We start from the raw sequence: 15337 nt of genomic DNA, 5'->3' as shown, positions 1-15337 counted from the left end.
CCGCAGTCGATCTTCATCCTCACACCAATATCGGATCGACAGTGCTTCTGTGGAACGCGTACAGTCTATTCGCGACTTGGGAGTGATAATGGATTGTAAACTTCGATCTCACGAGCACGTTTCCATTACTACGGCAAAAGCCTTCTCCGTGCTTGGTTTTATTCGCCGTAATGCTGCTCAGCTAACTGATGTGTATGCACTCAAATCGCTTTTTTGCGCATTAGTACGTAGCATCTTAGAATACGCTGTTCCGGTTTGGGCACCTTACCACGCGTACCAGATAATACGAATCGAGCGTATCCAAAAGCTGTTTTTACGATTCGCACTTCGGAACCTGCCATGGAATGATCCCTCAAACCTTCCTGATTACCAAGATCGTTGCCGTCTGATCAATCTTGAGCTCCTGTCGGTAAGAAGGTTGAGACTACAGCGGCTCTTCATATTTGACGTCCTGAAGAATAACATTGACTGTCCTGATCTTCTACAAGAAATATCATTTAACGTACCCCCGCGACAGCTGCGACACTCTGCTTTGATCGCCATTCCTAGACACAGGACTAATTATGGATTCAACAGCTCTTTCTGTTCCTGTCTTAAGGCCTTTAGTGTTGTTTGTGATCAATTCGATTTTCATATCACCCGACAATGTTTTATATGTAGACTTAAATTATTAGCTTAAGTTATGATTAGTCTGTACGAGTCCATCGAAGACTGAACACAAAATAAATAAATAAATAAATGACTTAGATTGAGACGAAAAGTTTTCCGCTTGCGTCTTAGTTTAAGACGACTGAAGTTTTCAGCTCCCTAATTGTGAAAGAAGTAATTACAATTGCTGACAAAAATCAAACTTCCATGAAGTTGCTCTAAAATCCAAACATAGTAGACATTACAATACTATTTCTGAAATCAGAGAAAAAATCAAACATTTTAGTTCGTGTTGTGTTCTGTTTTTTTTCAAAATGCGAAAAATATGATTTGTAAATCAGTAATTAGCTTCTGTATATCCTCTTTCAACGTTATTCGTTGAAACATTCAATTTCGTACCATTTGAGTAACTGACTGGTATGCTTGGTATGTGAACTTTGTATCTTCCTGGCTACTAACACAATGAAAGTTCAACACAACCAAAACCCGTGAATCTTCCCACCTTCTATTCTTCATCTCGAGTGCGCACCATGTGCATTCTGTGTATTGGTATAGGTGTCAGCTTGAGCCTCGTACGCGCGCGGTGTCGACTTGTTGTCATTTGTTGTTTGTATACCGCGCCACCGAAGAAGGAGTACCGCGAAGTCGTAGTAAAGTTGTTTGCGAGAAATGAGTGACCCGGCGGTTGGAATCCCACGAGGTGAAGCGGATTTTCATCTAAACCACCATCCGTCGGTACCGGGAGACGGGCTCGGCTAAGGACCGTGCGAGATCCGGGCGACCGCGTTCGGCGAGGACGTCAGTAACCAACAAGATTGTGAGGGAGCGGGTATATCGAAAAATGAACCGGGACTGCCCACACAATTATGGCAAAGGACCTGGGATACAAGCCGTATAATAAACGCAAGGTTCACGGTGTAACGAAGGCTACAACGAAGAAGAGGCTAGTCAGAGCCAACTGATCCTTAGAGGGGTGACATCCATGGCCATGAAATGTCTATTATATTGAAAAAAATCATGATTTTGAATAAAGGTAACCGGTTATTCTTCTTGGATAGCACTAACGTTTCCAGTGGAACTTTTGCCTTCTCAGCATAGATATTACTTGCGTCAATTTTATTAGTAGTCCTTAGTTGAGATTTCTATGCCGAATAATACGCCTTGAATGTATTCTACAGTGGCAAGCTCTAGAATACGCGTGAACACAGTGCAAGTCGGAAGAAATTTCTTTGACGAAAAATCCTCCGGCCAGAACGGGAATTGAACCTGAACTCCCAGCATTATAATGTGGGACGCTAACCACTCGGCTACGGGAGCACAACCGGTTATTACTTATGGTATTATCTAACAGAACAAGTCACTTTGGAAAAGTCCATGTTATAGAATCTTTCTTGGTTTTTTCATGTTTATTATTTTGTCATATTACATCTTTCATTTCTGTACTGGAGTGTAAATTCAAAGTTTCGAGAACGAGGAGGTTACGTTCGGAGTACAAAGTCTTGAATGTTAATACCTCTCTAACTGTTCGGATATTGAACTAATTTTTTGTAGCAGCCCGTGATTTATGGCAGCCCAACTGTAATTTTATATTTCACAATTATTCAATTTTATATAATTTTATACTCATAACTTACAAGAAGTAGTTCACTTCACCCTCTTGTGCGCTACGGTATCCTTTTCCCTATTTCCGCGATTCCTCAATTATCGTTGAGTTTTCTCGATCTACACAATTTCAATAATAATTTCTCTTTTTTCTCTATTTTCAGGTTGGAACGTTGAAGGGACTTTTCGTTGCCGGTGGACCTCTAAAGGCTTTGTGTCTTCGAACTACTACGTATATGCCACAAGATTCGGATGAGGATGAAGCGATAACCCCGAACCATTTTCTTCGTGGATCGGTAACTACAACGGACTTGGTGGTGGCACCGGAGGCTTTACGGGACACCTACAAGCGTTCTCAGTATCTGGCGGACCGCATATGGGGCAGATGGATTGAAGAATATTTGCCAACAATCAGTAGACGAACGAAATGGTTCGAAGACACAAAGCCGTTAGAGGTCCACCGGCGACGAAAAGTCCATTCAACGTTCCAACCTGAAAATAGAGAAAAAAGAGAAATTATTATTGAAATTGTGTAGATCGAGAAAACTCTATCTTTCTCGATCTACACAATTTCAATACTAACGGATGAACGAAGTGGTATAAAAATTACATATCGACCGCACCAACCATGTCAGGATCAAATCAAAGAGTTCAGTTTTTGTTGAGAAAGCAATACAAAAGCCGTGTCTATAGGGTTTATAAACAACTCTTTGTACTTATGAGGACAGCATGATTTCGCTAAAAATCTACATTGTGTGACATTATTAGAGATGTTTAATCTGTTTACTCGTTTTTCGCTGCTTTAACTGATCGCTGAGGAATGTTTCTGAGCCACACAGGTGTGTTGTTAAAAGATTGTCGCAAACTCGACGGAGTGCTCATTATACTGCTGTGAAACCAATTTATGGGGAGATCACAGCCACTGGAGTACTGTGCGACTCAAATACTGGATCAAGTGCACGGTCCCTCCTACCAGAAGTTCATCGTTTAATACTTCTGTGTTATCTGTACTTCTGATGCATTGTACCGCATACAGTAGATCTAGCGCAGAATATTTGCAAACCAGTAACGTTGTGACCAGACTCAATGCACTGGTTACTCTTCTCGCTGTTGGAAGTTCAATCAGTTCAATCGAAATGGCCATTGATTAGAAATTTGCTACTGAAAGGGGAATTCCTAAGATACTTTTAGATAACTAGATAAGATAAAATTATCAAACCAAGCGAAAGATCTTCTGGACCCGGTCCAACGATGAAAGAGGGAATGTTGGAGTGCATTGGTCATTTTCATCGGGAATTACAAGAACGATCAAAATCGTCTAAAGAAGAAACCGAAATGTTTGAAGCAATTCAAGCTCGACACATGTTATGAGCGAACAGCGAACTGAAAAAGTCGATAACAAACTACGTAGTTTCGGAAAGGCAGCTTATGCTAGAGATACCAGGACTCCGTAGTCATTCGAAGGCCGCTGGAATTAATTCTAATGATGTCATTAATGAGATTGCATTGGATATGTGACAGTTCATGATGCAGTGACTTCCACGAATTGGTTCAAAATTTTACAGTGAATTTGAAACTGTTTCTAACCGTGTACGGTTTTGTGGCATTTTGTGGAAAGGCTTATCAGAGATGAAATTGATAAAAAAAAGTCACAGGAGGGTTGTGTCCAAGACACGACCGCATAGTTGACGTAGGATTCCGTTAGGCTATCTGCTACATGCTGATTGTTGATATGTTTGAAGAATTACATTGTTAAACTCTTCGATAATGATTTGGGTCCGTTTTATCTGGTCGCAAAAATCTCATTAATCCACCATGAAATGACTGAGCAATAAGCATTTAAAATTGGACAATTTTCACGGTGCGCTTGATTTTCGATTTTCAATTTGTACCCCAATATGTTCCCGAAAGACGTAATACTACGTAAAAAATTTGGTATCAACGATGGAGCAGATATGTTTAACACGTTTAGCCCCGTATCGTTATTACTGCGCATCATTGAGCCCGCAGCAAGAGAGCGAAAGCGTACTCGAAGGGAAGCATTTGTACAATATCAGTGTCGGTATCAGCTCCCAAAGATATTTATTTGAGTCACAATTCGACATCCGAAAATTAACGCGCGAAGACTTGATTTATTGTTCGTCTTATCTAATATTATAATACCGTTCTGAATCATATTTCGGACAACATCATATTTCGGCCACTTTGTTCTAATATCTTGAAATGCTTGATGCACTGATAAAACAACTATAAACTATAAAATTAATATCACAATTGCTTCTTTAGGGTAATCCTTTGGTTTCACTATCACTTCATTTGAGAATTACGTTTGAATTATCACATAGTAGAAAATAATCCAACAGTACTACTCATTTTCGTTTGTGTTTGACGTTTGCTTAGCGTGAGCACGTAGAATTTACCCCTTCATCAATATTGAAATTTCTCTCGTGTTTCATCAGTTTTCATCATCGTTATCAGGTTACTGTGATTGCTTGGTAAGTGTTTCGCAGTTGACTAAAAAAAAAGATCAAGTGTAATGTAATGTCCGAAATTTGAATTTAATCTGTCCGAAATTTGATTTTTTTTATAAATAGTGTCCGAAGTTTGATTCTTATTCGCTTGATTTGAAAAGCATTTTATTCGATGATTTTTTTATGTTTTTAATCAAATAGGTACCAAAGTAGAAAGCTTAAAAGCATATTGAACTAATTTATTAAAAATATCAACCAAATAATACCTGTGCATAAAGTTGAGATCTGTTTTCTGCATCATATGCCTTAAGCGTCCGAAGTATGATTCAGAACGGTAAATACGTTTCATGTTTAGATAAGTTTGGAGGGGTGACACCCGGGGCGGGTCACTAGGGTGTCACCCCCCCCCCCCATGTTACGCCACTGCAACAGCCACACAATGTCCAAAATGATCGTTGATTGTTTGTTCCGTAGCAGTGTTGTAAACGGTCGACATTTCTCTCAACCATCACATACTGCCTTTGCTCAAGAGTTACGGCTCAATATGTATTGCGAATGTAACCAAGAATGCATTGCTCGGTTCTAACAGTCACATCAGAAATAAACGCACAGCCGCAAACACGACTATCAATTGAACGTTCATATGTTTTCTCTTTCTGTCGACCGTACCCAGAAGAGCGATGAAAATATGCTATTTCCATTCTACCATTCGTGCTCATAACCATCCCTCAATTCCGGCTAATATGACTGTAGTTTTAATGTCATTTGACATTAAAACTGCAGTGGTGTGCATTCTTTTTCTCCCTTTATTCTGCATTCAAGCGTAGCTGCACATATACATCCACCTGCTCACTCACACATCCATACACGATGGATGGTATTCAGACGGATTGCTATATCAAAGCAACCGTCGAACTCTCCCCTATCAATGTGCGAATGTGTTGAATGAACGTTTTCAGCGGTGAGCGTTCCCCGTGAACACTGTTGTTTAATTACGGGGCGATGGATATCTAATGTATAGAACGAAAAAAAGCCGAAATGTCATATGACATTTTTAGTTCGACGGTTGTTTGACTGTTCATTTTATGATGTTCATTAATGACACAGCACATACGTCTCCATGAACAGTCATACGATGGTGAACATTAGCAACACTGTTCCGTAGCAATAAAAACTGCCCTGCTGTGAATTCATTTCAATTATGGGTAATACGATTGAAGAAAACAGTTCCACGTTCGAAAGGCCGTAAATGAACTTCCCGTACGAACGAACACATAAAAAAGTGAAGAAGTCTAAAATCCAAAAAAATCGGCTTTATTCGAATTGTATCGATCTTCGGTACAACAAATTCATGACTACATTTACAGTTTCATTCGTGGATTTGTTGAAAAATAGAATTATTGATATTGAAGCGATGTGCAAATTCATCCATAGTATTTAAAACCTCCCCTCAAAGTTTATAGGTAGGATGCCGCAACAAAAATTGAATTTAGTAAAAACTTTTTCTTAAATGTCGACAACATTGCATAAATCATTAGTGATAATAACGTAATTTGGTAGTTTGATTTTTAATTACAAATGCGAATAACGATGAAAACCTATAGATAAAAGTATAATTTGAATTCTATGTATACGCATTGCTCTGTTCCACCATGTATACCAATAGTGATTTTTCTGAACTTACCTATATTATTGATAGAAAATATGAATACGGTTGATTCTATATCAAATATCGGAAGGTGAAAAACATGTGTTACTACCTTGATTCATCTGAGGCTCGACCTCCTGGAGCACCTTTCCATAAACGGACCAGCATTCCCATATACAGTATAGATATTAGCATCAAAGGAATCACGTACGATGACAGGAAAAATGAAACCTGTGAAAAAATGTTGCATGTAATTAGTTCTCCGATAGAAGAAGTGCTAGTGACATTAAAGGCTACCAATGATTACCCAACATCACTCATCGATGTCGGAAAAGCTTGAGAATCTGAACCAGCTTTATACTCGGATAACATCGAACAGAAAATATCATGACATGTTGGAAAAACATTTAAAAATATTCAAACTTTATAGTTGGAGTACTGACTCGTAGTCAGTCTTCCGAAAACATTTACACATGTGTACGCGATGTTTAAATTCCATGTTTTTGTTCTACATGAACATACTTTTCGCTAATATTCAATGTTTATCCCAAACACGCTCAATGATACAAAAACATAAACATGTGTTTCTCACATCATAAACCAGCACGATGTTTATAATTCAAGCACATCATGTACAAAACATACCACCCGTTGTCGCAGCATTCATTGCTCTTCGTTTAATGCACGAAGAAAAAAATCCTTCTAAAACATTTCTTTGTAGAATACTTTTTCACATAAACTAACTAGAAATTTAGTTCGTATTACAAAAATTACATGAACTCATATGCTGATCAAATAAACCATAGTTTTTTTCCCGTGAAAAGAAAACTTTCTCTGAATAGGAAAAAGCTTTCTTTGAGATTTTTTTCCGTGCAAGTTCCCAATTGAAGTGTGGAAAAAAGACTGCACAGCGGGGCGACCTCATACAAATGCTGGTAAAATAAATAAAAAATAGCCAAAAATTTGTTTTAGATGCATGTTTTCAGGAAAATTTGCATCTATCTTTGGTATTTTGATGTGGGAAACATCTCCGACAGGCTCTATTCAATTTTAGTAATCGATTATTATTTTATTTTATTTATTTTAGCTTATTTTAGCGGATATTACCTGAACTCAATTTATAAATTGATGCGTGCACTAAGTAGCACCCCTTCATGTTTGTTTGCAAACACAAAACTGCGAGAGCAGCGTGAACATTGTTCGTCTCGTATAGTATAGTTCTTGAACTATGTTTTCTACGGGTCGTCGTGATTCATGTGTGCTAAAAAAGGGAAAAGCGGTGGCCAAATCGGAAGACCTTTTTTTGTTGGTGGTCCTGAACCGACCTTCAATTTTTTTGCAGCGAATCTACTCCCATTTGGACTAACATACACACTCAATTATATAGACAATGGGTGGAAATAACAAACGAACGGAAAACGAATATAAAATAGTTTTGGCCTTCGGTTTGCTGATACTCTGCCCAAATATGCATAATTGACGTGAGCGTCAACTGTGTTTTTCAATTGAATTAAAATAACAAAAATCATAAAACCCCTCCGGCCCATTTTTGACCGGTAATATCTATTCAATAGAGGCATATTATTCTATATGAATTGTTCACAGTCATGATCATATAGCTAAAGGCAAGAAAAAAGCATTTTCCATCACTAGTTGGTGTTGGTCGTTACGTCAATTATGCATATTTGGGCAGTACTGGCGCTAAATGATCAGCAATAACCAACCCTATGATATAGGTATTGGGTGAAAGGGCATTACCAGTGGAAGTCGAATATCGCATTCTGATGTAATTTTGGAAACGAAGATGGTTACTTCCGGTTCATGAAAAACGGCCCTAAGGAACCGGGGATGGCGTTAGTGGAGTGGAGTTAGACAAAGAGAGAAGCCGATTATTAGAGCAAAACGGCGGTAGTAAAAGAGAACCACAAAAAGAAATGGAAATGGAAATGGAAATGGAAATAGAAATGGAAATGGGAATGGGAATGGGAATGGGAATGGAAATGGAAATGGAAATGGAAATGGAAATGGAAATGGAAATGGAAATGGAAATGGAAATGGAAATGGAAATGGAAATGGAAATGGAAATGGAAATGGAAATGGAAATGGAAATGGAAATGGAAATGGAAATGGAAATGGAAATGGAAATGGAAATGGAAATGGAAATGGAAATGGAAATGGAAATGGAAATGGAAATGGAAATGGAAATGGAAATGGAAATGGAAATGGAAATGGAAATGGAAATGGAAATGGAAATGGAAATGGAAATGGAAATGGAAATGGAAATGGAAATGGAAATGGAAATGGAAATGGAAATGGAAATGGAAATGGAAATGGAAATGGAAATGGAAATGGAAATGGAAATGGAAATGGAAATGGAAATGGAAATGGAAATGGAAATGGAAATGGAAATGGAAATGGAAATGGAAATGGAAATGGAAATGGAAATGGAAATGGAAATGGAAATGGAAATGGAAATGGAAATGGAAATGGAAATGGAAATGGAAATGGAAATGGGAATGAAAATGGAAATGGAAATGGAAATGGAAATGGAAATGGAAATGGAAATGGAGATGGAGATGGAAACAGAAACGGAAACGACAACGGAAACGGAAACGGAAAATTAAACGAAAACATAAACGGAAACATAAACGGAAACATAAACGGAAACATAAACGGAAACATAGACGGAAACGGGAACGGGAACGGAAACGGGAACGGAAATGGAAACGGAAAAGGAAATGGAAATGAAACGAATTCAACGCCACCGGTCAACACGGAAACACAAACGTCTACAAACAAAGAAAAAACGAAGGATCGGTTCAGGACCACCCCGACTTTTTCAAATAACGAACCTGTTGCCTGTGGGTAGCTTGTTTTGAAGAGCAGACCATACGCAATCAAAAATTATCTAGTTTTGTAATGTTTCACCCTTTACAAGAACATTTAACTCATTTTACGTACAAGTCAAAAATATATTTGTTAATTTTTTGAAGGACTAAAAACAAAAATCGCGATAAAACGTTAGAATGAAGGGAGGAGGAAAAAGGTCACCCCACAATCAAATTGTCAGCGTAGTGACACCTTTCGTTTGAAACTACTAAGAACTTGGTAAGTGTCAGGGCGGGTTAGCCCCTTTTGGAAAACAGCAGCAACGAGTGGCTGATCTGGCAGCACTGATTGCCGAGGTAGTTAGTTGAGAACAGAAGTTAATCGCGACGACATCGTTTGTGAAGCTTGTGTGTAGAAATAAAGATTGGTTATAAAGGTTGAATTTTATGCGTTATTATTTTGTCGATCCAACAGTAGGTAACGCCATTCCCGAGATGCAAGGGGTGGTCGGTTCAGGGCCACCGGTCGGATTAGGGCAACCTTCCCCTACCTTTGATTTACCTTATGGTAGAACGAATATAGACGACGACCCTACGCAACGCACGGAACAGGTTGCAAGCTAAGAGTAAACCCTCTATGTTTATAATTGTTGTGGATAAATAATTAATTTAGATTCAGAAAAGACTGAGTAACGAATGGGCAGTCCATTTTTTGAGTTATCAATCCAATAAGTAATAGAAACCACTTACATGGAACGCAATCAAGCTGTATCCCTGATTGTGGAGAAATAGGCAAGCCGTGTAATCATCTCCCCGACTGGGATAACGAAGAACTCCATGCGAGATTGCCACAGGGATTCCTGTGGTTACTATAATAAACCACGTAACCGCAATCGCTCTGTAATTCGAAACAAATTGCTCTATTATTAAAAGTGATTTGATAAATCAGTATAACTCACATTGATGCATTTTTCTCCGTTCGAACTGTCATGCTAGTAATCGGATGAACCACAGCTAGGAAACGATCTAAAGACATCAACACTAGGGTATAAGCGCTAGCATGAGCGGTTACCACTATCATGTATTGTACCTAGATCCAACATAGCATATCTGTATTGTTTCACAATTATGTACTTATCAATTATATGCTTTTGTTAATACTTACAAATTTACACCAAAGTAATCCGAATGGCCATTCGGAGAGTATATAATCGGTTGCAGTGAATGGCACACAAAATATAATGAACAAGAGATCCGCTGCAGCCAAGTTGATTATCAACAAATTTGTAGTGGAACGCATACTAGGATTAGCGGCAACAACTGAAAACGAAGAACAAGTGTAAATAAATTTTACATTTACTTTTTTATTCATTATATCAACAGGCCTTTACATTAGTGCCATAAATATTCAGGACTTCACACAGAACTTCGAAAAATCGCCATCTAAATATTATCTAGGACTATTTTTTATCTAGAAACTAAAAGTAACTACGGAATTCAAAATGAAACATGTAGCGAAAATTAAGGAGACTTCAAACGCATATCACGCAAAATCGTTATTGTGATTTTTGGCGTAAAATTCAAATATATAGTTAAACAATTGAACAGTTGAACGAATAACTTAGAGATGTTGGTGCTTACGTATTAACGCCAACGGAGCGGAGTTTTTATTATGGTTCTTTTTCGCAATAAAACTTATTCTGAGGTTTTACTATTGGGACGAAGTCCCCATATACCGAGGATAAGGAACGCTAACCCGCCGTTGAAAATATATCATTCATATTTGACCCATTCCATGAGACTATGCACCAAAGAACCAAATTTCAAAACTAGTTTCAGAGGAAAACTGAAAATGTTATTTGAATAAGCACTAGTTATACAGGCTCTTTCAGATTAAACGCTCACGCAACAAATTTTAATAACTTCTACAAAAGTGAGCCCATTTTCATTTTGAAAATCGAAAATAAAGCTTATTTTAGGACATTTTCGATGTGACCACCCCTTTTTCGATAACGCGTTTTAAACGGTGAACAATATTCTTCATGTACAACTCTAACATTACGACTTCGATGCTGTTGAAAATCCGAGTTATTTCTTCTTTAAGTTCCTCAAAATTTTGTGGCTTATTAACTTAGCAACGGTCCTTCACGTACCCCCAGAGGAAGTAATCGAGCGGACTTAAATCCGGACAATACGACGACCAATTCCATCCACAGTTAAACAGAGCAGGAAAGCGATTGGAGATGACGCTTTTTTATATTTTTTTATATTTTCAATCAAGGGGGTCTTCGTAGCCTAATTGGTTTTGGATTGTTTGGATTGGATTTATATTTTTATATTTTTTATATTTTTTTATGTTTTCAATCAAATAGGTACCAAAGTAGAAAGGTTAAAAGCATATTGAACTAATTTATTAAAAATATAAACCGAATAATACCTGTGCATAAAGTCTAGATCAGTTTTCTGCATCATTTGCATCATTTTGTTTTGCATCATTTTTTTCGTTAACTTTTTTACTATAATCACTGTTCATGTTTCAAGCAAAAAAAAAATTTGGATAAATTTCCTGGCTAATGATATTATATATAACACAACATATGTCGCAATAACCATTTTGAGTAATATGCGTTTGAAAACTCTTAATAAATAGTTACATTTTTCGTAGAGTGAAAAGTGCTATATAGAAATCAAAGACATAGTTCCATGTCAAAAGTGCATCCATGTAACTTCCTGTTCGTTACTCGTGAGTGACTATGAGTGTCCAGCTCAAAGAGCATGATGAGAAAACCACAGGGTCGTTCTCCCAGCACTCACCGGCAGCATCTAGCTGTTAATCGGGAGCTCGGGTTTAATTTCCTAAAAGTGTTATACACACGCAACAAGGGACAGAACCCTCAGCCGTTTTCCAACTTCCTCAAAGGCTGACGAGGGCACACGATTCCTACCAAACTAGAGCGGGCGAGGCCTGACAACTCCTTTTGATTTCGGAAAAACGACAAACAGAAATACGGAAATATGTGTACAAACGAAAATTTATGTAAACCAAACTTTTAATTTCTTACACGTGTATTATGTTTGTAGCGGCGTACTATATAAATTCTATTGTAAATAACTTCTTTTACTTTTAATTTAATTCTAAACATATACTTTTCTATGTGTTTTGATATACTTTACTATTTGTGACGTCACAGTTTATGGTTTTGTATACTTGCGCAATCGTTATGTATTTGAGCAATGTGGTGTGGTCCTCAACTTGGTGTGATACGTTGTTTATCCATATCCTTGTGTGAATATGTCTTCCTGTTTCGTCCTCTGGGACACGTCTGTCCAGGTTCGATTGTCCTTCGCAATCGGTTGTAAAAGTTGCGGTTAGAGTGCTCGGTCTTGCTGTAAGCAAATCGCTTGAGTTTGTTGGTGGCTCTCTACACTTTCTGCCTAGAAAGTTGTGGTTGATGCCTATTTTGGAGAAGACATAAAAAAAAGGCCCACTGTGCGGACCTGCACAGTTGAGGTTAGCACTGTATCGATCGAAGACCACCACCACTCGCCACCACATGCTCGTTTTATTTTACTTTACCTTTTTTCAGTTTTTTTTTCTGTTTCAGGGTTTCCAGGTAAGTGTATAATTAATTATTTTTCAGGTTCCTATTTCTATAAAAAAAAACCTATATTATGTACTTCTATCTTTCACTACTATTCTGACAAACCTTTTTTTTCACAAACTCAATTATTCTACAATTCCTTCCACTAACTGTTTCTTTTTTTCATTTATGCCTACAACAAAAATTCATGAATACACATATTACACACAAAATACAAAAATTAAATTACTACACACGACGCGCACTTCTACTCCCGTTCATAGTTTTAGGCAGAAAGACTGACCATCGCCTTTAGCCGAGTGTTCAAGCCTATTGTTGGAGGGAAGCGGAAAAAACCCAACTCCGACAATGGGTTTGTACCTTCGCTATCTGGCTGAGAGCCCTGCCTAGTGAGCGGTGTGTAGAACACTTCAAATGCGGTTCTCACTACAGCTCAAACCGACGCAGCCATCTGCCTTCGATTACCAGGGGAACGACACGCTGCAGTATTCGCATTGTGCGCAGTTTTTGTGTGTGTAGTTTGTTGTGTTGTGATGTGGGTGTGTTGAAAGGTGTCAAAGACACATATGATATGGAACCTACCGGTTACATCCATAAAGTCCTCGAAGCGCTGACAGCCGACCAAATGTAAATAAAAAAAGTGCACGTACAAATGCACACGCAAACGTGAACGGTCCACGGTCAAAGTCATCTTCAACACGCAAACATCACGCCCTTGAACAGGTACGCGCACATGCACACGGATGCACACATAGAATTAGTCAAAAGTTTCTGATAGCGAAATCAAATGCTTTCTCCCGGTAGTGAGTACCATTCGATGAGCCAGGCTGCCATGCAAATGAAACACAAATTTCTGCATTACTCGAGAATTAATCAAGCAAATGAAACCAGATTTGGCATGTGGAGGTTTTAGGGTGCAATAAATGATTCTATGGTGTTTAGATACTCCTCCCCCCTCTCTTAGGGGGAGACTGCCATACAAACGAAACACAAATTTTTGTATTACTCGAGAATGAATCAAGTAAATGAAACCAAATTAGAAATATGGAGGTTTAAGGATGCAATGAATGTTTTTATGGTGGTTAGACACAAATGAAACACAAGTTGCTGCATAACTCGAGAATTAATCAATCGAATTAAACCAAATTTTTAGGATGCAATAGATGTGGCTGGACACTACACCCCCCCCCCCCCCATCTCTGCCATACAAATGAAGCACAAATTACTGCATTACTCGAGAACCAATCAAGTAAATGAAACCAAATTAGGCATATGGATGTTTTAGGATGCAGTGAATATTTTAATGGTGGTTAGACGCTCCACGCTTCTCTCTAAGAGGGGCTGCCATACAAGTGAAACACAAATTGCTGCATAACTCGAGAATTAATCAATTAAATTAAACCAAATTTGACATATGAAGGTTTTAGGGTGCAATAAATGTATTTATGGTGAAATGAAGCATACATTTCTGCATAATTCAAGAACTAATCATGTGGCATGTGGAGGTTTTAGGGGGCGAAAAACATTTCTAAAGTGGTTCAACACTCCTACCACCTTTCTAAGGGGGAACTGCCATAGAAATGAAACACAAATTTCTGCATAACTCGAGAACTAATCAAGCAAATGGAACCAAATTTGGCATATGAAGGTTTTAGGGAGCAATAAATGTTTTTTATGGTGATTTGACACTCCTTTCCCTTCTCTAAAGAGGAGGGAGGGTTGTTGAACAACTTGAGAACTAATCGAACAAATGGAATCAAACTTAGCAAATAGAGGTTTTATGGATTGATAAACGTTTATATGGTAGTTCGACACTCCTCCCCCCTCTCTTAAGGGGGACTCCCATACAAATGGAAGACAAATTCTGCATAATTCGAGAACCAATCAAGCAAATTGAGCCATATTTGGCATGTGGAGGTTTTAGGGGGCACGAAACGTTTCAATGGTGGTTCGACACTCCTTCCTCCTCTGGATCGGAGAAGATGTCCCATAAAAATATTGCAGATATTTCAACCAAACATGACAATTGAAAATTCTCGGAAGATTCTGAAGGAAAATGGGAAAAATTCAATTCACATGTGTTCTACAATTAAATATTGACAAGCGTTGTTAGTTCACTTGATGTCTGCGGAAACGAAATTTTTCTTCGTTCGAAAGTGGAAATGCATTTTAATGTGGTAAAACGCACTCCTATATCGTATTCTATTTATATAAATAAAAATGAATCACCGAATGTGTTGATAAGAGTAAAACTCGAGAAAGCAATTGTCCGATTTAGGGCTGATTTTATTCTATCGTATTTTCTGTATTAAACATTTATTCCATGTAACGGAGAAACATGTTATTTGCAAGTGATTGAAAAACTTGCACAATAATTGTATCTGAAAATAATCTGGTATCATAATGTCGAGTTTTGGTAGAAGTATTGGAATTTTATAGTAAAAAATTATTTTAATGGGTAGATTAGAAGATCAATCAATGAACAGTTCTGCGATTGGACCCATGAACGTGCGCTTAGTAAGAAAACGTGGATGTGAT

General features: G+C 38.0%; 1 protein-coding gene across 17 annotated transcripts in view; it reads right to left on the bottom strand.

Moving 5' to 3' along the window:
* LOC129778889 (allatostatin-A receptor) overlaps positions 1-15337 on the bottom strand; it is an 81284-nt gene that overhangs the window by 21531 nt on the left and 44416 nt on the right. For 12 of the 17 annotated variants that reach the window (XM_055786043.1, XM_055786044.1, XM_055786046.1 and 9 more), the window contains 4 exons: positions 10363-10517; positions 10157-10287; positions 9948-10095; positions 6482-6600 (listed from right to left, as the gene is read on the bottom strand). In XM_055786043.1, the coding sequence (XP_055642018.1) occupies positions 6482-6600; positions 9948-10095; positions 10157-10287; positions 10363-10517 (553 nt within the window). Of the gene's footprint in view, positions 1-6481; positions 6601-9947; positions 10096-10156; positions 10288-10362; positions 10518-12405; positions 12849-12904; positions 13586-15337 lie in introns of those variants that run through there. The other 5 variants (XM_055786061.1, XM_055786058.1, XM_055786057.1 and 2 more) reach the window with 5 other exon arrangements.

Source organism: Toxorhynchites rutilus, chromosome 3 (assembly GCF_029784135.1).
Source record: "Toxorhynchites rutilus septentrionalis strain SRP chromosome 3, ASM2978413v1, whole genome shotgun sequence".
Taxonomy (NCBI): Eukaryota; Metazoa; Arthropoda; class Insecta; order Diptera; family Culicidae; genus Toxorhynchites; species Toxorhynchites rutilus.
This window is presented reverse-complemented; position numbering and strand designations above follow the sequence as displayed.